The sequence below is a fragment of the Heterodontus francisci genome, chromosome 20 (genome assembly GCF_036365525.1).
Source record: "Heterodontus francisci isolate sHetFra1 chromosome 20, sHetFra1.hap1, whole genome shotgun sequence".
Taxonomy (NCBI): Eukaryota; Metazoa; Chordata; class Chondrichthyes; order Heterodontiformes; family Heterodontidae; genus Heterodontus; species Heterodontus francisci.
Window position 1 is genome coordinate 58,916,192 of NC_090390.1, and position 23,052 is coordinate 58,939,243.

The 23,052-nt window shown below is 41.6% G+C and overlaps 1 protein-coding gene across 5 annotated transcripts in view; it reads left to right on the plus strand.

The window, feature by feature from the left end:
• The window catches only part of LOC137380662 (arginyl-tRNA--protein transferase 1), a 297,262-nt gene that overhangs the window by 228,396 nt on the left and 45,814 nt on the right, over positions 1 to 23,052 (plus strand). For 4 of the 5 annotated variants that reach the window (XM_068052848.1, XM_068052847.1, XM_068052849.1 and 1 more), the window contains one exon: positions 3,641 to 3,761. In XM_068052848.1, coding sequence (XP_067908949.1) covers positions 3,641 to 3,761 — 121 coding nt within the window. Of the gene's footprint in view, positions 1 to 3,640; positions 3,762 to 5,031; positions 5,472 to 23,052 lie in introns of those variants that run through there. The other variant, XM_068052851.1, reaches the window with a different exon arrangement.

A 23,052-nucleotide genomic window follows, 5' to 3' on the forward strand; every position in this document is an offset into this window, starting at 1 on the left:
ATAAAGTGGCCTTTTCTTCCCCCCCACCTCTCAAAATGCTAGTAACCTAAATTGCAGATCCATGGAAAAGAATTTCAACATCAAAGCCAACATTAAAAAATTAGATTAAACTCTTTTATTGAGTTTGATGGCAAGTCAAAAGTTGTATTACTTTCCTTGAAAATAGAAACTGGAGGCAAAACATGAAATGTCCTGTAATTGAAAATAGGTTTAGTTATTTGTAGTTGAAATAGAATTTTCATGAAATTAAATTGTAAGTCAATAGATAGTGTATAATTTAATTGTTATGTTTGGACCAGGCACCTTGTTAGTTCATTCAGGAATCAAATTCGTAACTGTTCTGCAAAATTTATTTGTTAATTCTTAATTATACACAAAACAGTAAATACCAGGCCAGTAATTTGATCAGATGGCAGAAAGCACTTTATCTGACCTTCCCCAGGGAAATTGCAGCCTTGAAGCCACTTCTATCTATCCACTACTTTTCTAACACATTTTGGCTAGTATTTGTATCATTGCAGACACTCGTGCCCAGTATGAAATGCATAATTGATGCTGTGCAGTTGCAAAACTATCAGTTTGCAAATTGATAATTCTCAATTGATTATTAATAAATTACATTCAGAATATATTACTGTTTAATTGCACTCAAGTAATTTATTTTAAACTCAAAAGTTCATTTCATTTTGTTATTTGCTTCAATAGTCTTGTGGATTTGTGCCTAATCTTAATGTGAGTCTTGTATGCTTAGATATAATTAAAGGCATTAAATCCACAGCGCCATCCTAAATAATGAAATATGAAATGCTTGCCATTATACTGAGGAAGGACTCGTGTAGAAAGATTAGAGGGGAGATGAGGGTCGGGAACTCACTGCCTGAAAGGGTAGCAGAGGCAGAAACCCTCAACTCATTCAAAAGGCGTCTGGATATGTACCTCAAGTGCCGTAATCTGCAGGTCTACGGACCAAATGCTGGAAGGTGGGATTAGACTGGGTGGATCGTTTTTCGGCTGGATCAGACATGATGGGCCAAGTGGCCTCTTTCTGTGCTGTAAACCTTCTATGATTCTATGTAGTAAAAAGGCACTTGGGCATCTCCATGGCCTCTGCTCCATAATGAAAGATTGAGGGGGAGCATGATGCATTACTCAAAAGTGCTGAGAGATTTAGATTTGAGAAGGCCATTTGCAGAAGCATGGCTGAACAAAGAATTAGAAATATAACCTGCACTCTATACAAATGTGGAACTTCCATTATGAACACACTTTTTTTGTAGAACAAACCTTTGTACAAAATGCTAACACAAGTTTCATCCTGCCTGACATGAATCAAGCCCAAGAATATATTTATTTTCATTCCAATGCCTGGGGTATTGCTATACCACATAAGTAAAGCGAACATTTGGGGATACTTAATTATGCAGCAATTTCCATCCAGAAGAGAGACTTCCAATATGGCAGATAATGGAAGTTCCCATCATGTATTTTTAAAATTGTATACAACATATCATTATTTTATTTAAGTTTCGGGAATTCATCTCTGAAGCAGCAAAGTACTGAATTGAAACTCCCCACGTGAAGGTATTTATTTGGAATTTTGGTCCCATTGACTGAGCAATGTAGGGCAATGCCAGTAGTATTATGAGCTTCATGGTTCAGATATACTTACTGATTTGATTACTAAGGAAATTATTGATGTATATGTGCATACTCTTGCTTATCTAGCTTCATTGGTAATGTGGTTTGGTCAACTGGTTTTTATACAGTTGAGAGAGAAATATTCTATTATTTGGCCAGTTTAAATGCTACAGATGCATCTTGGGAAATTGCATTCCCTGCACATGTTCAGACTACAGGAACCTACCTTTAGGTAACAGCATGATCACTCTTGGCAAAAATATCAAGCGCAAGACCAGGCCTTTTGGAAGTGTTTGTGACCTACAAGTAAAAACTGCAATGAAGTATTAAAAAAAAAGCAGATATTCAAAAGATAACTTTAAGCATTATTGTGGAATTATGTAATTTTTAAGATTTTTGTTTATAGCATTAATTTGGGCAATAGAAATTTCAGTTATGCAGTGAAAATGGTGGGCAAAACTTATTCTAAAGAGCGTATTGAGTAATTTAATTGGTTCTTGACTCTGAAATGTTAACACATTTGGATATGGTTTTCTATTGTGACCCGTTGACATATGGGGCTGAATTTTACCTGCTCTCTGGAGACAGGTTGGAAGGTGGCCAGGCCTTGTTAATTGGCAGTAGAAGGCATCAAGATGGGAGCCTAGCGTCTTCACGGCCTCATGGATTTTCTCAACGTGGGAAAGGCCAATTAACGACCATTTCCTGCCCCCCCCCCCCCCCCCACTGGCATTTTACTGACATTAGGTGGGGAGACCACTAGCTAAACTATGGTAACCTCCTAGAGGGTTTCCGGTAGGGGATGAGGAAGTAGGGCCCTTCCTTTATGACCGCTCCATGGCCCAGGGAGGGGTCCCCTGGTGGCAAAGGCTGCCCCCGTGGCTCCAGCACCACCGCTGGAGGGTGCAGCACTCCGATCGCAGGGACCTGCCAGTCTGGCCCTGGCATATTAAATTTTAAAAATCCTTACCAAGCCTTCGAGGAAGCTTCAACATTGAAGCGCCCTCTTCTCCTTGAAACTTTTATCCGTGGCACTGTTGAGCTACCGGCCCTCTAATTGGGTCTGCAGCTGTGAGAGGCAGGCTGCCGTCCTCAGTTGGACAGCGCTCCCGACGACGACCTCTTAATTGGCCTTCGCCGGTAATATCTTGCCCAGGGTCCCACCGTACATCCGGGCTCGGGATCACTTTCTGTCCCAGCGGTAGGACAACCTGGAATTTGGGAAAATTCCAGTCATGGGTTTTCCACTATAAAATTCTAACACTGGACATATATAGGAAGTATGGACCATACAACAAAAATTCTAATTGTATATAGAAATGTATATATTTCAAACTGATACTAAATTTCATTAATCAACTTTATGGTAGTCATAACAGAAAAGACTGGTATTGTTGATCATGTCTTCCTAACAGTTTGCATTATAAAACATACAAGTTTTTTCTGTTCTTTGGTTTCAGTATTTACATTTTCCCATCCCTTTCTCCTGATTTGATTCTCCCTTGCATCAACCATGTACTATATCCTGCCAAAGGTGGCAGGCAGGGATCTTGCTTCTAATCTTTTATTCATGCTGCTGTTAATGTGTATGCTGCAAGGTTTGAGAGAGACCTTGGTGAGCTTTCAGATTTTCCTTTTTTCCATGCAAGGGTGACTGACTGCATAAAACTCCACATAGGTTGGAAATCTGCTGTGTCATGAACCTTGTGTATATAAATTATTTGCAGCGTCAGGTAAAAAGACATCATTTTTTCCTTAACTTAAAAGCATCATGCGCAACAACACTGCACTAACAAAAATGTTATTTATTTAAAGATGTTTTTCACACTCATGTAAATTTTGTATATTTTAGCACTTTTTCTACCAATTTTTATTTCATTTTTTTACAATTATTCATATGTTCCCTAATTTTTCTTCCATTTGTTTTCATAAATTGGAATAATTAGATCACTCAAAATGTAACTGTGTAACTTATAACTAATGTTTCTTTGTTGTTCCTTAGGGTCAGTACCATCCATCTGACTTGCTGTGTCCAGAGACATATGTCTGGGTACCCATTGAGAAGTGCAGGACAAAGTTGGACGAGTCTAAATATAGCCGGCTAAATGAGGACCCAAAAGCAGGTAGGTTTACAGTCTAACAGCCTTGTGGTAAATCAAGCTGCCGTCCCTTATTAGCTTCAGAATAACTCTGAATAATTCCACTGTTGTAATACCTTATCAACATGTAGTATGATATAAGCACTCCTTATGAAGGAAATTGGATTTCTGTTTGGCTGTGTGAATATAAATATTTTTTGCAAAGAATTTTACAGTCAGTCTGGTTTATTTAAATGCTCGTCTATGGTAATGTATCTTGCTATAGGAGCAACATCCTTCATTCATTTCTCCACTATCTAGTTTTAAGTTGAGCAATTCAGTAGGGGAAATTGTAAGTTATAATGGTTAATGCATTAAGCGAGTTACTATACAGCATCATCTAACTTGTAAATTTACTAGGTTAAAAATTACTTTACTTCCCATTTAAAAAGCATTTTTCTCCCTCTGTTGGTAGAGTTATGACAGGTGACTTATTCATAGATTGGTAAGCAATTATTAGAAGGCACATAAGAGATTAATTTCTTTTTCCACTGGCTTATATCCTTTCCAAGCTTATTATATGAAAGTACCACTGACTTAACACACTAGTGCAACACTCGCCTATAATATAGACTTACATAAAATGTACAGCATCGAAACAGGCCATTTGGTTCATGCGGTCTTAATGCTCCACATGAGCCTTCTCTCACCCCTCTTCATTAACTCTATTAGCATGACCTTCTATTTCTTTTTTCTTCTTGTGTTTATCTAGCTTCCCCTTAAATGCACCTCCACTATTTGTCAACTACTTCTTGTGTTAGCGAGTTGCACATTTTAATCACTCTCTGGGTAAAGAAGTTTCCCCTGAATTCCCGATTGGATTTATTAGTGACTGTTTTATAGTTATGGTCTCTCTCCCCCACAAGTGGAAACATCTAAGTCTACCCTATCAAACTCTTTAATACTCTTAAAGACTGTTATCCGGTTACCCCTCAGTCTTCTCTTCATCAGAGAAAAGACCTCCAGCCTGTGCAATTTTTCTGATAGGTATAACCTCTCCGTTCTGGTATCATCCTTGTAAATCTGTTTTGCATCTTCACCTGTGCCTCTATATCATTTTTATAATATGAAGACCAGAGCCATTGTTATGATCCTGTAGTTTTTTTCCTTTTCTGGGAAGTATGCGAAGTGCCTTTAAGGCTGGACAAGGATCAGTACTGCTTTAAGGCAGCAAGCTCCAGGGACGGAGTTGAAGAATGCATTCTCGTTGCCGTAGGATACAGCCAGTATCAAATGTGCATTCTCGTTGCCGTAGGATAAAGCCATTTGGAGAACAAGAACAAAGATACAATGTTGCGGATTGATGTTTGAAACTAGCCGATAAACTGGCTTTTGCAACACAGTTAACAGACACAAACAGCTGGACCAGCATGAACAGAACAGAGATCTCTGATAATTTAAACTCAAGGAAAGGGAAGTTAGACTGCAACAATCTTTTATCCTTCAAAAGTTCTAAAGCCAAATCGATTCATTAATAAGTGTTTGCAATTTGTTAATTGCTGAATTCATTGCTGGAGAAGAAAAGCATCACTTCAACTGCTGAACTAGATGGCGGACTGTTCTACTGTTGAAGAACCTTTTATTCCCCCCCCCGTCGGACACTGTGAGGACTTGAAGCAACCTTGAACTGTTCCACATTGGAAGATTCCACTTCGGCAGGAGCGTAAATCTGCAAGGACACTAATTTTTTCTGTTTTAAATGTTCTTTATATCTCAATAGTGTTTAAGAATTTAGTTTTTCGAATTAAACAGTTAATTTGTTGATCTAAAGACACTTGGTTTGGTTAGTCTCATTCAGGGGTTAATAGATGGTACAATTTGGCTGGGTTTTTCTTTAATTTGGAAAGTTTAAAATGATATGTTAGACGACCTGTGGAGGGGCGGGACTGAAACATTAGTGCATTTCTCCCACCACAATCAGAATCATATATTTTGATTGGGGGCTGTGTCTTGAGCGGTTGGTCGTAACACCATGCACAGTACTCTAAATTTACAAGTTGAACTTGCAAGATGTGGACGTATAGACTGGGTACCAAAGACTAGGAAGAGCGGGAGAGTACAATTCGCATATGGAGCACTGGAGGAAAATTTTGGCTTGTTGCAGCACTAGGAAGGCAGTGCTGACAGTGGCAATGGAGAGAGAGAGGCTGTGTGAGGCAACTAAGGAACAACAGTGACAAAAGCCTAGAGCATTGCAGGAGAGGACTGGAGGTATATAAACAGCACGGTGACAGCCAAGCTTGGGGCATCATAGAAGAGGACTGAAAATATATAAACAGCGGAGCGGCTGCAAAGCCTGGAGCATCGTTGAAGAGGACTGAAGATATATTAACAGCGCAGTGGCTGCAGAGCCCGGAGAATCGTTGGGGCTGCTGAGGTTTGAAAGCTGCTTGCTTTCTGATTGGACTAGCAGCATCTACATCCTGCGTGCCATCCTTAACTGGATGGCAAGCTCGGAAGTGGCCAATTAGGAGACCACCTCTGGGAAGTCGGTGAGTGTTCCCACTGCTGGTAAGTGCGGGCTCAAGACCCCCGTTTGATCCTGATGTCGGGTTCTCAAAGTCCGCAGTGAAATTCAGCCCTTTGTTCCAGGAGGCAGTCTCGCCCTTTAGATTAAGTGGTACTTTAGAGGTGGTCGGTGGTCAGGGGCAGAAGGGTGTGACTGTGAGTCAGACAGGTATGGGGATCCAGGATGTATTGACAGAGGAACCTTAGCCCTGGTTATTCTGCAACAGATACGAGGTGCTTTCTGCCTGTGTGGATAAGAACAAGGACTGCAGGGTAGATGGGCAAACTGACCATGGCACCATGATGCAGGAGGCATTCAAGTATGGGAAGTAAAATGAAATGTGGTAACGGTAGAAAAAGAATAAAGACTTACATTTATATAGCCTCTTTCACGAACTCAGCACATCCCAAAACACTTACAGCCAGTTCGTACTTTTGAAGTGCAATTACTATTGTAATGTGGTAGCCAATTTGTGCACAGGAAGCATTATGATGACTAGATAATCTCTCTTTTTTGTGATTATGATTGAGGGATAAATATTGACCAGGAAACCAGGGTATAATGCCAGTGCTCTTCTTCGAAATAGTGTAATTGGACCTTTCCAATCCACCTGAGATGGTAAGACGGGGCCTCGATTTAACATCTCAGCTGAAAGACAGCATCTCTAACAGTGCAACACTCCCTCAGTTCTGCACTGGAATGTCAGCCAGGAATTTTGTGCTCAACTCCTGGAGTGGGACTTAAACTCACAACCTTCTGACTCAGAGGCGGGAACGCTACCAACTGATCCACGGCTGGTAGCATAGGCAGGAGAATAGATATCGTTCTCAGCAGCCAAGACCGGGAGTTTCAAAGGTTGTGTTGCCTGCCTGGAGTCAGGGTTTGGGACATCTCCTTGCAGCTGGAGAAACATTTGGAGAGGGAAGATCCAGTTGGCATGATCCACGTAGGAACCAATGACAAAGGTAGAACTAAGAAGAGGTTCTGCGGAGAGAGTTTGAGGAACTGCGTTCTAAATTACTAAACAGAACCTCAAAGGTAATAATCTCTGGATTACTACCTAAGCCACGTGCAAATTAGCTTAGGGACAAGCAGATTAGAAAATTAAGCACGTGGCTCAAAGTGGTACAGGAAGAAGGGGTTTCGATTCATGGCACACTGGGAAAGAGGGAACCATTGAGATGGGCTCCATTTAAAGTAGACTGGGATCAGTGTCCTGGCGAATCGTATAATCAGGGCTATGAATAGGGCTTTAAACTAAAAAGGATGGTGGTGGTTAGGTGAAGGGAAATTTAGAAATCTGAAGAGAAAGTCAAGGCAGTAGAGCTGTGTAACGATTTGAGTAAAGACAGGCAGAGTGGGACAGGAAGGGACAGAAGGTTTAAAGTAATAGTTCACCAGTGAATTAGGTCCATGCAAAGAAAGTAGTTAAAAAAAAAATTAGGGGCCCTTTATTTGAATGCACAAAGCATCCTTAATAAGATCGACAAACTAGCAGCACAGATAGAGATAAACGGGTTTGATCTAATTGCCATTACAGAGACATGGTTACAAGGTGACCAAGGTTGGCAATAAGTATTCCAGGGGGTACACATTTTGAAAAGACAGGCTAAATGGAAAAGGAGGAGTAGCCCTGATCGTAAAGGATGACATAAGGACAAGAGTAAGAAAGAATCTTGACTCAGATGATCAGTAAGTAGAAAAATACAGGTGGGGATAGTTTATAAGCCCCCTATCTAGTTACATCATTGGGCAGAGCATTATGTAAGAAATAATTGGAGCTTATAACAAAGGCAATGTAATAATCATGGGGGAATTTAATCTTCATTTAGACTGGACTAATCAAATTGGCAAAGGTAGTCTGGAAGCTACGTTTGTAGAATACTTTCATGGCAGTTTTCTGGAACAATATGTGGTGGAACCAACTCGGATAAAGCTGTTTTATATCTAGTATTGTGAAATGAGGCTGGTTTAATTAGTAATCTCAAAGTAAAGGATCCTCTGAGAAAAAGTGATCATCGTATAATTGAATTCCTTATTAAATTTGAGAGCAATCTACTTGAGTCCAAAATAGGAATCTTAAACGGAGCCAATTTCATAGGTATAAGGGGAGAGCTGGCTGAGGTTTGTTGGGTAAATAAACAGTGGGGAACATTTAAAGAAATGATTCAAAGTGTTCAGCAAAAATACATTCCATTAAGAAAACAAAAACTCAGCAAGAAAGATCCACCTGTGGCTTACTAGGGAAATGAAGGATAGTATTAGATTAAAAGACAGGGCTTATAATATTGTGAAGAATAGTTGCAAGCCTGAGGATTGGGAGAGTTTTAGAAACCAGCTAAGGGTAACCAAAATGTTGCTAAAAAGGGAAAAATAGAGTATGAGTAAACTAGCCAGGATTTTAGAAACCGGTTGTAAGAGCTTTTACAAGTATATAAAAAAAAAAGAGGGGAGTAGCTTAGAGGCAGAGACAGGAGAAATTACGATGGGGAATGAAGAAATGGCAGAGACTTTGAACAAATATTTTACATATGTCTTCACAGTAGAAGACACAAATTGTGTACGAGAAACTGAAGGGGCTAGTAAGAGTGGGGAACTTAAGGTAACTAATATCAGCAGGGAAAAAGTATTTGAGAAACTTAAGGTATTAGAAGCTGATAACTCCCCAGGATCTGGTGGCCTGCATCCTAGGGCTCTAAAAGAGGTAACTGCAAAGACAGTGGATGCAGTAATTATGATTTTCCAAAATTTCCTAGACTCTAGAACAGTCCCAGTGGATTGGAAGTTGGCAAATGTAACACTACTATTCAAGAAAGGAGGGAAAGGGAAAACAGGGAACAACAGTCCAGTTAGCTTGACATCAGTCATCAGGAAAATGCTGGAATCTATTATTAAAGAAGTCTTAACAATGCACTTAGAAAATCATAGCATGATCAGACAAAGTCAATGTGGTTTTACAGAAGGAAAATTGTGTTTGAAAAATTCATTAGAGTTTTTGAGAATGTAATAAGTAGGGTAGATAAAGGAAAGCCTGTAGATGTAATATACTTGGATTTCCAAAAGCATGCGAGATGGTGCCACACAATAGGTTAGTACACAAGATAAGGGGTCATGGAGTTGGGGGTAATATATTAGCATGGATGGAGGATTGGAAATTGAAAAGGAAGCAGAAAGTAGGGATGAACTGAGTATTTTCAAGTTGACCGGCTATAACTAGTGGAGTGCCACATGCATCAGTGCTTGGGCCTCAGCTATGTATGATCTATATTAATGTCTCAGGCGAAGAGACCGAGAATAATGTTGTCAAGTTTTCTGATACAAGGCTATGTGAGAATGTAAGCAGTGAGGAGGGCAAAGGGACGTAGACTCGTTAAGTGAGAGGGAAAGGTGGCAGATGAAATATAATGTGGGCAAGTGTGAGATTATTCACATCGGTAGTAAGAATAAAAAAAGCAAAATATTTTTTAAAAGGAGTGAAACTCATAAATGTTGACTTTCAGAGTCTTGGGTGTACTCATACAAGGAACACAAAGTTAGCACGCTGGTACAGCAAGTAATTCGGAAAGGCAAATAGCATTTTGGCCTTTATTGCAAGGGGAATTGGAGTACAAGTATAAAGAAATCTTGGTATAATTGTATAGGACTTTGGTGAGACCACACCTGTACTCTGCACAGTTTGGTCTCCATTTTTAAGGAAAGATACACTTGTGTTGGAGGTGGTACAGCGAAGGTTCGCTAGATTGGTTCCTCGGATGAAAGATTTGTCCCATGTTGAGAGATTGAGTAAAATGGGCCGATACTCTCTGGAGCCCAGAAGAACGAGAGGTGATCTCATTTAAGCATAGAAGATTCTGAAGGAGTTGACAGGATAGACACTGAGAGATTGTTTCCCCAGGTTGGGGAATCTAGAACATGGGCACACAGTCTCAGGATAAGGATTCGATCATTTATGACTGAGATGAAAAGAAATTTCTTCACTCAGGCTTCTGAATCTTTGGAATTTTGTACCCCAGAGGGTTTTGGATGCTCCATCATTGAGTATATTCAAGACTAGGATAGATAGATTTTTGGTTCTTCAAGGAATCGAGGGAAATGGGGAGTGGGTGGGAAAGTAGAGTTGAGGCAGAAAATCAGCTATGATTGTATTAAATGGCGGAGCAAGTTCGAGGGGCAATATGGTCTACTTCTGCTCCTATTTCTTATATTTTTAATAGGTGGAGAATTGCAGAGAGAGAGCTGTTGGGTGGGGCGAGTACAGGAAGGAGGTTGAGGGTGCCACTAACAAGTGTAGTAATGGGGATTTTCTCGGATGGGTAACAACTGGGTGGTCAATGTTGGGGGGGGGGTGGGAGGAGAAAAAAACAGGTGGTGAATATGGGGGAAAATATGGGTACTGAGCACATAGAGTGTTCTGCAGATTTCTTAAAAAGAGTTCTTCAGTGACTTGGGGAAACCTCAAATACAGGGAAACAATACATTTAAATCCAGGTTTCATTATGTCAGTGTTACAGAAGCACTTCTCACTCTCATATGAATATTTAGCTCCTTCCAACTCCTGCAGCCAGATCCCAAGCTGCCCTGGAGGACAGGGGCCAAAGCCCAGAATGCGGTCCTGACTGGGAAACCTGCATTGAAAATAAATAATCAGTGGTTTTATTTTAAATGCATATCCAGTAAATTTCTCATTGGCAATCTGCATTAATTTATGTTCACTTTTGTCCTGAGTGTGCAAACAGTTTTTAGTCCTAACAAATGTAGCAGAAATGTATCGATTAAAGATTAGACCTGAGTTCAGAATCTGCAGGAAAACTTTGGTGAACAGTTGTGACGCTGCTCACTTTGGGATATCTCGGATGTTGCCCCGATGCGTAAAGCTACACTGAGCGGAAACGCAGTGTATTTAGAAACTATGGGCTGAATTTTCCCAGCCCATTGGAGATGGGCTGGGAGATGGGAGGGCTGGCAATATGGTGGGGGAAGGTGTCCGGAGGGGAGCCCGTGTCTTCCCACTGCTATGGCATATTGCCAGCGGTGCGAATCTTGGCAGCCTGGTGGGCGATTAAGGGCCACTTCCCGCCAGGAGGGCCCACCACTGCGTAGAGAGATTTCCAGGTAAACCCTGGTTCCGGGGTGGGGGCCAGCCTCATTGATGGGTGCTCTATGGCCCACAGAGCAGCCCCGCCGGCAGTGGTCACCCCTTTGGCAACGGCGCTGCCAGTGCACGTTTTCCTCTGCCAGTCACCGTGGCCTGCCTGCCTGGCCCTGGCTTCCCCCAACCAAACTCACCATTCTTCGATGGCACCCTGCCATTGAAATGTCCTCTCACTGGTGATGCAGCCTCCGCAATGGCCACCGCTAGCAGTTAGACTGCTGAGGCTGCCAAGCTGCCGGCCCCTTGATTGGGCCGGCCGCCATCCTCGCTCACTCCGATGGGCGGTGGGACCCTGGGGTGGCATTTTCTCCCCCCACTCTGGTGAACAGCACCAGAAATGGTGTCGCAAAACAGACACGCCAACCGGAACTGGTATTTTCGGACCCAGTCTGCCTCCATTTCTGCCCTCACTGGAGCCCATAAATCAATAGCTTTAGCCTAGAATTTGGATGGGTTTTGTACAAGCTAATGTTTCCTTCCTTTGATCTATGGCTTGATGACACATGAAAATGCTGACATGGGAAGCTGCTATTTTGTTGACTTGAGTGCTGGTTAGAAATGTCAGTGCGTTGTATGCCTTCAGTTAGTGAATACTTTGTCCTGAAAATTACTGTTGGCAATATCAGTAGATGAACAGTTGGTGTATTTGGATTACTCTGAGCTGCTCGATATTTTCCAAAGATATTAACCCAATAGTTCAACTTTCTGTGTGGCAGGAATGTTACATCAGCATACTAAATTAATAAATGCAAAATACTGCGGATGCTGGAAATCTGAAAATAAAAACAAAGTGCTGGAAATACTCAGCAGGTCGGGCAGCAACTGTAGGGCGAGAAACAAAGTTAATATTTCGAGTCGGATATGACTTCAGAACTGCTTATTTATTTAAGCATATTAAGTGTTTCTTCATATTGGCAACAATAATGTTGCAGTTCTTGCCATTTGACTTGAGGACAAAGTAGTAATAAGGTCTCATGCAAAATCGGTGCCTACATGTTTTCCGTTTTGTGATATGGTTTGCTCAATGTCTTTTGTTTGTTTATTTCAAGTAAAGATTTTATTGGTTTCACTGCCCTGCAGATCATTGGTGCAGCTGCAGTTACAATGTTGTATCCAATGTTGTAGGTGCTGTAGTAATGATGCCAAGACCATGGAGAGAGTACATGAAAGCTTTACTAAGAAGATTGAGACTGGAGGCTTTTGTTATAATGAATAACTAGAGGGACTAGGGTTTTTTTCTCTGGAATAGGGAAGTTTAAGAGCAAACCTGATCAATGCTCCCTCTAAGCTGCATGGCAGCGCAGCAATCGTAACATATCACGCAGGGAACAAACGTTCCCCTTAAAATACACACATGCACAACAATCTTAAAGGGACCATGCAGTGCAATAAACAAGCCACACGTAGTAAAGAGAAATCAGGGGGAACTTTGGATCTATTGAAACTATTCAAAATTATGAAGGATTTAGACGAAGTTCATGGGGAGAAACTATTTTCACTAGTCAGTAAATCAGTAACTAGAAGGAATAAATTTATCGCCAAAAATGAAAGGGACAAAATTAGAACTTTTTTTATATGCAGAGGATTGTTGGAACATGAGTTGCCCTGCCAGAAAAAGTGGTGAAAATGGTACTGGATAAATTGTGGTTAGCATCGCAGCCTCACAGCTCCAGCGACCCGGGTTCAATTCTGGGTACTGCCTCTGTGGAGTTTGCAAGTTCTCCCTGTGTCTGCGTAGGTTTCCTCTGGGTGCTCCGTTTCCTCCCACAGCCAAAAGACTTGCAGGTTAATAGGTAAATTGGCCATTATAAATTGCCCCTAGTATAGGTAGGTAGTAGGGGAATATAGGGACAGGTGAGGATGTGGTAGGAATATGGGATTAGTGTAGGATTAGTATAAATGGGTGGTTAATGGTCAGCACAGACTCGGTGGGCCGAAGGGCCTGTTTCAGTGCTGTATCTCTAAATCAAAAATCAAAAGGCTTTAGGAAATGGACAGAGAAATGGGATTAAATAGATGGCTCTTTCATAAAGCCAGCAAAGAGACCTTAGACTAAATGTCCTCTTCCAGGGCTGTAAAAGTCTTCTTTCCTTGATGTTACTGATGTGTTGAGTTGACTTTTGTTTTCCCCTATATCCCTGAGTTGGATTGCCTGACTTGTTTATGGCATGTGAAGAATTAAGTAATTTTGAGAGTCAGAATTATTAAACCCAAAGTTGACAATCAAACGCTTCTGTCTTGACAGCAAATCAATGCAGTATTCCATATAAAGTACTGTGGCACTTTGTGTGGCCTAACACTAATTGATATTTTTATAAAGAACTTCTTTTCAAAATGTACTTTGTCGTTATTGGTGTCAAGCCCAATAGGAGTAATGTTTGGATTAGAAATGTATCTCTATTCACTCCTTTCCAAAAGTAATGTGCAATGGACCAGAATTTGCTGCAATAATAACAGTGAGACTATCAGCACTTGCTGTTATTACAAGGTAAATCTGACAGCAACTTCTGGCGCCTGCACATGTGCAATTAAAAGTGGAAATCCAGAAGTTCCAGTCAGAGATACCCTGCTCCTCTGTAGGGTGCATTGTTGCAATCCTCACTGATAGACTCAGCACTGAAATCATTGTAATGGCGTCAACTTAGGGTACCTAATTACTAGTTCTGCACTAAAGTTGGTTGAAGATGTTAGGGCTGGTGCATTTAAGTGAGGTTTTAACAGTGTAATAAGTGATGATTACTGATGAACAACTTCTCTGGTCCTGAAAATTTTGTTTTTGTAAGTGTGGAGACTCATTCCCTCAGTCTCTCTTACCTCTGTTCCTTAATCCCACCTGCATTTCCCAATCTTTATTTTGCTTTCTTTGTGATTTCAATGTAATTTATATTTCATGCTTTATGCTTCCTATTTTGGGCTTTGTGTGTTCAATGACAGTTTTTCAACCTGATTGGTTGATGAGACTCGCTGTTTCTTGCCTTGTCCACAGATCCCCTAGAGTTGACACCACACTGAAACAAATGTCCAATGACAGGAAATCTGCTACCTAAAGCCTGTCAAAACCTTGTGAGCACCTGTCGGCGAGGTGAATGACGAGCACTGTTCTTTTGCTGCTAACAAAAAAATTGAGGCCACTAACATACGTACTAGTTGTCTATTGCATCTTGAGTATAATTTTGCCATCTACAACTATTTCCTTGTATCCTTCACCATCCAAATCCCACTACCACTTCTCTGCCCATTTCAGGAAAAAAAATTTCTCTCCCGAGTGACTTGCAACTGCATTTCCTAAATCCCAAATGCCGACCCTTTGGCCCTCGATTCACCACAATAATTCTGCAACTATTGATCTGCTGAACTACTTTCTCACATCCACCTTTGATGCCCTTGTCCCCGGCAAAGCCTTTATTTGATCCCGTCCTGTTTCATCTCCAAATACAGCCCCCATCATTGCTCCTTCAAGTCTAAGTGGCAAAACCTTGAGTGTATTTAGTGCACAACTGGTTTAGCCATCCATTGCTAGCTCTTGCTAGACTGCATAAAATGTTAGCGAACCCCACTCTCCTTTGTCAAAATAACCCCTTATAACCCAGGCTTCCTTTCTCCACTATCAACCATCTGCTAAAACTTCTCTACCTTGCCTTATCCACACTTAACTCCAACAACGTGTGTGAGGAGCTCATGTGCTTCTTAGTCACTATGATTGAGACCACCCATACAGCTGGCTTGTTGCATTTCTACCCCCCAGCCCCGCCCCATTGGCCTCAACTTTGCCCACCAAGCCAAACCTTTCCCAAGGCTCCCGCTGCCTAACTAAACCTGTGTCATCCTCCAGCTTTTCTTTATTTCCCCTCTCTCCAAACTCATCCTGTCAATAAGACCTGTTTCTTGCTGTCTTGGCACTATTCCCACTAAACTGCAAAGCAGCCAACTTCCCGTCCTGGCCCTTATGTTAGCTGTTGTTGTAAATTATTCTTTCTCATCGGGTATTATGCCCCTTAGTTTCAAAAGTGCAGTAATCATCCCAGAACTTGGCCTTTACTCTCTTGCATGCTGCTCACTTCCCTTGGTCGACATCCACCTTTGTTCCCCCAAATTCAAGCGGTGCAGACTTGAACATATCTGGGACATAACATGCTTAGTCATCTACCATCAAATCTGCTGCTGCTTCCCCCAAGTCAAACCTCCTCCCAGGTAACAACAATAGAAACGTATTTATATAGCGCTTTTAACAGAATAAAATGTTCCAAGGTGCTTCACTGGAGCATTATGAAACAAAATGTGACACCGAGCCATTTAAGGAGATATTAGACCAATGACCAAAAGCTTGGTCAGAGGTAGGTTTTAAGGAGTGTCTTAAAGGAGGAAGATGAGGTGCAGGGAGTGCATTTCAGAGCTTAAGGCCGAGGAAGCTGAAGGCACAGCCACCAATGGTGGAGTGATTAAAATCGGGGTCACTTAAGAGGCCAAAATTAGAGGAGTGCAGATATCTTGGAAGGTTGTGGGACTGGAGGAGATTACAGAGATAGGGAGGGGCAAGGCCATGGAGCGATTTGAAAATGAGGATGGGAATTTTAAAATCAAAACGTTGCTTGACTGGGAGCCAATGTAGGTCAGCAAGAATAGGGGTGATAGATGAACGCGACTTGGTACGAGTTAAGAACCGGGCAGTCGAGTTTTGGATGACCTCAGGCATTCCTCCTAACCTAGCTTTGAACCTGAACCTCTAGGTTCTCTCCAACTCCCTTTGTGCCTTCTCCAAGCTCCTCATGTCCATGCGACCCCCACCGCGACCCTGCTTACCACCCAACTTCCATTTCTGTCCTCTATGCTAGCCGACCTGGTCAATGGTCCCTCTCCACTGATAATGACCCATTCTTTCAAAACTCCCTTACTCAAAAAAAAGTAAGCACCGTTTGACCTTTTTGACCTTGCACATTATCACCCTTTCTCTATTCTTCCTTTCCTCTCCCAAGTCTTTAAAAGTGTTTGCACATCCCAAATCTACACATTTTTCCTGCAACTCCATGTTTGAATCTCTCCAATCAGGTTTCTATTCTAGCCACAGCACTGAAATGGCCCTAACCAAAGTTGAAACCCTCTGTAACTATGGAGCATTATTGCTTCTCACCCTACTTGATTTCTCAGCAACTTTTCACATGGTCAACCACACCATCCTCCTTCAACACCTCTTCTCTGTTGGACTACTTTTGTTCGATTCCACTATTCGCTATCTTATTGTAGCCTCAGTATCTTTAGCAATGGCTTCTTTCCCACCCCTGCACCATTACCTTTGGAATTCGCCTAAGGGTCTATCCTTAGCCTCCGTCCTCTTCCCCATCTGCGTACTGCCCCTTGATGACATCATCTACAGATGTAAGATCAATTTCCACACATAGACTGATGAGATCCAGCTCTATCTCTCCTCACTTTTCTCAAACCCTCCACTGCCCCTCTGTTGTCAGACTGTTTGTGCAACATCCAGTCTTAGATGAGCCTCAATTTCCTCCAAGCATGAAAAATCGCTATTTAATTGAGTATCAGAAGACTGCTGGTGCTCCTGGAACCAAACCCAAGCCACTACCTTTGGAAAAGCAGAAAATTGGGAGGTTAAACAATTGTTTTTTAAATTATACATTTTTGCAGTGAGGGTAACAGAACATCTATTGTGGTAGCTTGGCGCAAATGGGAACATAGTCATAGAGTTTTCCAAGCACAGTTCTCCAGAAACTGAGCCAGCCAAAAAAAACTAATGAAGGAAACCATAAAGTCCTTTTTAAATATGACCATTAACTTCAGGTGTTTAGATTTACGAATGCTAACTGACATTATGAAATGGAAAGCAACTAATAAAATTATGCAGTGTTATCCAGACAAGTACTGTAGTTATGAATTATGAAAGGTTTTCAAAAGGTTTATGAATCCAGACTGTCAGTACTGAACAGTGCAGTCCAAAGGTGCAGTTATATTAACACTTTGGGGTTTACTGCAAAATGCCTTCTGTTTTGCAGTCATGCAAAAGTAACCATATAATAGAGACAGGTCCCAGCCAACTTCTGGAACAAAGCATTGTGAGATCCCCTTGAGGAAGCCTTCTTACACTCATGGGTCCTTTTAAGTTCTTGCAAACTGTATACAATTGAGTGGGACTTTTTGTAGTGTTTTGGGACTCTGGATGCTGCTGCCTGCTGCTCAAAGCATCTAATGTATTGGCCAGGAGCAGAGTTCTCCTGCCCCCAAGAGTTCAGTCTGATTCACGTGCTGCTGACTATAAATCATTTCTAAGTTACTGGTCGCTGTATTATATGTGGAGCCTCAATCTACCTTTGCATCCTGTACCAACTAATTCTCACCAGTTAATCCAATCAAATACTTTTTAAAGCATTAAAATAAACAATATGTTCAGCCATGAATGATAGCATTTATTTCAGAGTAACCAGGATAAAGCACCTGTGCTTGCTTTTTTAAAAAAAAAATTCTTTTTAACGAAAGTATTTACCAATAGTGGAATGACTTGAATATCTTTACAGTATCCAATTGGTGCAGATCTTATGTCATCTTTTCCAACAGAACAAATATTGCAATCTTAATTTTTCAGTTACATGTCCAGACTCCCTTGAGTCTTTTTCTGTCAAGTCCTCCTTATTTACTCTATGCTTTCAATTCATCAAACTGATAGGGTTATTTGCTTTCCCCACCTGAAGACGAGCATTTCAGCTGAGAAAACAGACTTAAAATAATGGACTGCGATAAACACACTGAACGGGGAGCTTTATTGGATGGACCATTATTTATTGTTCCCAGAAACTTTTCCTTTGGAATATGTAAACTATGAAGACAGCAAATTATATAAAAGGAACTATGAGCTTTACTCAGCCATTCTGCAAGCAAATAACATTTTGCTACCAATTGGGTAATCTTCTGTTTTCACAGAGGGATAGCATTCTAAAGACTGATCTGCCCATCACACGTGGTTATGCCATAAAGTTGTATTTTAAAATATATACAATCAGTCTTATATTTAATGGAACAGTAAAAGTTTAAAGGCTGTTAGAAATGCAGTCAGCAAACAACAGAATAATTCAAACATATTGTAAAATGTATAGCCCTTTGAAGACTGAGTTTTAGTTTTCAGAATTTGTACCTGTCTTTTCTTCCCTTATGTTAGTTCATTTCTCCTCTTTTTTTTTTCTTGGCATTGCCCAAAGTTCATGAGAATTCTGCCTTTGGATTTTGCTTTGCTTTCATATCCAGATATTTCTGTCAATGATTCTCCCATGGATCTAGCCTCAGTGAGGTGTCATATTAATGACTCCCTCTGAGATTCCATGGAATAATTAGCTAGAATCACCTATGGAACTGTTGTCAGTTGAGGTAGATGATAAACCAGCATCAAATTATTTCATAGTTTCTGTAAAGACACCGATTCCATCCCATTACTCCGCAGGGTACCAAATCTTCTTAAATTCATGATCATGTTACCGCAGTGTTTCTATGGGACTGAATAGTTGCTGTAGGCTCTAAGAATTCTTTTTTCCTTTTCACATTTGGGAGCACCACTGGCTGATTCTGAGACTTGAATGGAAAGGGAAAGAATCCATAGAACCATAGAAAAGTTACAGCACAGAAAGAGGCCATTCAGCCAATCGTGTCAGTGCAGCTGAAAAAGCTAGACGCTCATTCTAATTCCACCACCCAGCACCTGGTCCATAGCCGTGTAGGGCCAGGTACCTTTCAAATGAGTTGATGGTTTCTGATTCCACCACGGATCTGGACAATGAATTCCAGACACTTGCCACCGTCTGGGTGAAAAACCTTTTCCTCATGTCCTGTCTAATCCTTCTGCCAATCACCTTAAATCTGTGCCCCCTGGTAATTGATCTCTCCGCTAGGGGAAACTGATCCATCCTTTCTATCTAGGCCCCTCAATGAAATCACCCCTCAGCCTCTTCTGTTCTAAGGAAAACGACCCTAGCCTATCCAATCTTTCCTCATAGCTGCAATTTTCCAGCCCTGGCAACATTCTTGTAAATCTCCTCTGTACTCTCTCCACAGCAACTATGTCCTTCCTGTAATGTGGTGACCAGAACTGTACGCAGTACTCCAGCTGTGGCCTAACCAGTGTTTTATACAGTTCCAGCATTACATCCCTGCTTTTGTATTCTATACCTTGCCCAATAAAGGAAAAAATTCCATTTGCCTTCTTCACCACTTTATCTACTTGTCCATCCACCTTCAGGGACATGTGGACATGCACTCCAAAGTCTCTCACTTCCTCTAGCCCACTCAGTTTCCTCCCATTTATTGTGTATCCCCTTGCTTTATTTGCCCTCCCCAAATGCATTACCTCCCACTTATCCAGATTGAATTCCATTTGCCACTTCTCCGCCCACTCAACCAAACCATTGATATTCTGGAGTCTACAGCTATCCTCTTCACCATCAATTACATGGCCAATTTTTGGGTCATCTGCAAATTTCCTAATCATGCCTCCCACATTTAAGTCCAAATCTTTAATATGTACCAAAACAGCAAGGGACACAACACTGAGTTCTGTGGAACGCCACTGGTAACCGCTTTCCATTCGCAAAAACATCCGTCAACTGTTAACCTCTGTTTCCTGTCACTGAGCCAATTTTGGATCCAACTCACCACATTCCCCTGTATCCCATGGGCTTTTACTTTTCTTACCAGTCTGCCATGTGGAACCTTGTCAAATGCCTTACTAAAATCCATGTAGACAACATCCACTGCACTACCCTCATCAATCCTCCTTGTTACTTCCTCAAAAAATTCAATTAAGTTGGTAAGACACAACCTCCCCTTAACAAATCCGTGCTGATTATCCCTGATTAATCCGTGCCTTTCTAAGTGAAGTTTATCCTATCTCTCAATTGATTCTAATAATGTGCCCACCATCGAGGTTAGACTGGCTGGCCTATAAATATTTGGCCTATCCCTCACAATGGTATCTCGCCTATATCTAGTGAGGATTTGAAAATGATCCTCAGAGCATCCACTATTTCCTCCCTGGCTTCCTTTAACAGCCTGGGATACAATCCATCTGGCCCTTCTAATTTATCCACTTTCAAGGATTTCGGATCCTTTAGTACTTCCTCTCTCATTTATACTTATTGTATCTAATATTTCACACTCCTCTTTTGCTACAATGTCTGCATCATCCCTCTCTTTTGTGAAGCCAGAGACAAAGTACCCTATCCACATTTTCTGCATCCACAGTTACCTTGTACATCTCTGATAAGCCCTACCCTTTCCTTAGTTATCCTCTTGCTCTCAGTGTGCTGATAAAACATCGTTGGGTTTTCCTTGATTTTACCTGCCAATATTTTTTCATGTCCTTTCTTTGCTTTCCTAATATCCTTTTTTACTTTCTATTCTCCTCAACTTTTGAAAATATTAAGTTTTTTTGTGACTGTCATAAACTTTCTTTTTGTGCTTTGTCTTCCCCTGTATGCTTCCAGATAACCAGGAGGCTCTAGATTTGGCAGTACCACCCTTTTTCTTTGTGGGGACATATCTGGACTGTGCCCGTAGAATCTTGCTTTTGAATGCCTCCCACTGGTTTGCCACTGATTTTCCTTCAAGTAGCTGTATCCAGTACATTTTCGCCAGATCACCTCTCAGCTTCGTAAAAAAATGCTTTCCCCCAGTTTAGAACTTTTACTCCTGTTCTATCTTTGCTCTTTTCCATAATAATGCTAAATCTAACTGTATTATGGTCACTATCCCCAAAATGGTCACCCACTGCTACTTCATCCACTTGTCTAGCTTCATTTCCTAAGACTAAATCTAGAAATGCACCCCATCTCGTTGGGCTTGTTAGGTGCTAGCTAAAAAATATCTCTTGAATGCAGTTCAAGAATTTTGTGCCCACTGTGCCCTTCACACTGTTTGTATCCCAGTTGGTAATGAGGGTCCTTGAAATCCCCAACTATTATTGCCCTATTTTTGTATTCAGCAATTTGCCTACACATTTGCTCTTCTATCTCCCCCTCACTATTTGGGAGTGTATAGTACACTCCTGGTAGTGTAGCTGCTCCATTTTTTCTTTCTGAGCTCAAACCATATGGCCTCATTTGATGAGTCATTTAGCATATCATCCCTCCTCATAGCTGTAATAGATTCTTTAACCAATAATGTTACACCTCCTCCTTTTTTAACCCCCTTTCTATCCTGCCTGAAAACTCTATATCCAGGGATGTTGAGCTGTCTTTTTTGCCCCTCTTTAAGCCAAGTTTCCATTATAGCAATGCTGCCATGTGTCTATTTGTGCCCTCAGCTCATCGGCTTTATTTGCTGTACTCTTTGCGTTTAAATAAATGCCTTTCCACTCTGCCAAATTCCTGTACAGTACACTTTTTAACCTTTGCTGCTTCTGTGTTTCAGAGTCACTCACTAATTTTCTGCCTCTCGTTCCCTGCTCTGAATTTGTCCTATCCGAAACTGCCCTCAGGTTCCCATCCCCTTGCCAATCTAGTTTAAACCATCCCCAACAGTACTAGCAAACCTTCCTGCAAGGATATCCGTCCCAGTCCTGTTCAGATGTAGACCGTCCGGCTTGTACAGGTCCCACCTTTCCCAGAACCGGTCCCAATGCCCCAGAAATTTGAAGCTCTCCCACCTGCACCATCTCTTCAATCACGCATTCATCTGGTGCATTCTCCTATTTCTATACTCACTAGCACGTAACCTTGGGAGTAATCTGGCGATTACTACCTTTGAGGTCCTGCTTGCTAATCTCTTTCCTAACTCCCTAAACTCAGCCTGCAGGACCTCTTCCTTTTTTCCCCCTATATTGTTGGTACAAATGTGGACCATGACCTCTGGCTGTGCACCCTCACCCTCCAGATTGCTTTGTAGCCGCTTAATGATATCCATGGCCCTTGCACTAGGGAGAAGACACACCATCCTGCAATCAAGTCTGAGACCACAGAAATGCCCCTACCACTCTTGCTCTCCTGTCTTTTCTCCTCCCTCCCTGCACAACTGAGCCACCCATGGTGCTCTGGTCATGACTCTCGCTGCACTCTCCAAGGAACCCTCTCTCCCATCAGTACTCAGAACTGAATGCCAGTTAGAAAGTGGGATGTTCTCCAGGGACTGCTGCACTACCTGGCTTGTCCTTCTTGTCTGGCTGGCAGGTACCCAGTCCCACTCCACCTGCGCTCTCTTCAGCTGTGGCGTGACTACCTCCTGAAATGTGCTATCAACATATCTCTCATCCTCATGAATGCACCTCAGTGACACGAGCTGCTCCTCGAGTTCCAAGATGCAGCGCCCGAGTTTTTGCATTTGGTGGCACTTTCTGTACATGTAGTTGTCCAGAACATGGGTAGGGTCCTGGAGTCCCCACATAGCACAGAATGTGCATTCGACGGGTGTGAGCAGCCCTGCCATGCCTCGAATTATTTATTTACTGTAATAAAATTGCAAGTTAAGTAACACAATAAAATTGATATAAATAGAACCAAAAAACGAGTAACCACCTACTGACTACTGGTATTTTAGCTTTGACTTAGTAGATGGACTTAAATGTTAGAGAAAAAAAATAAAAATCAAAAAAAAGGAAATAAGTAAGTAAAAAAATACCCACCAGA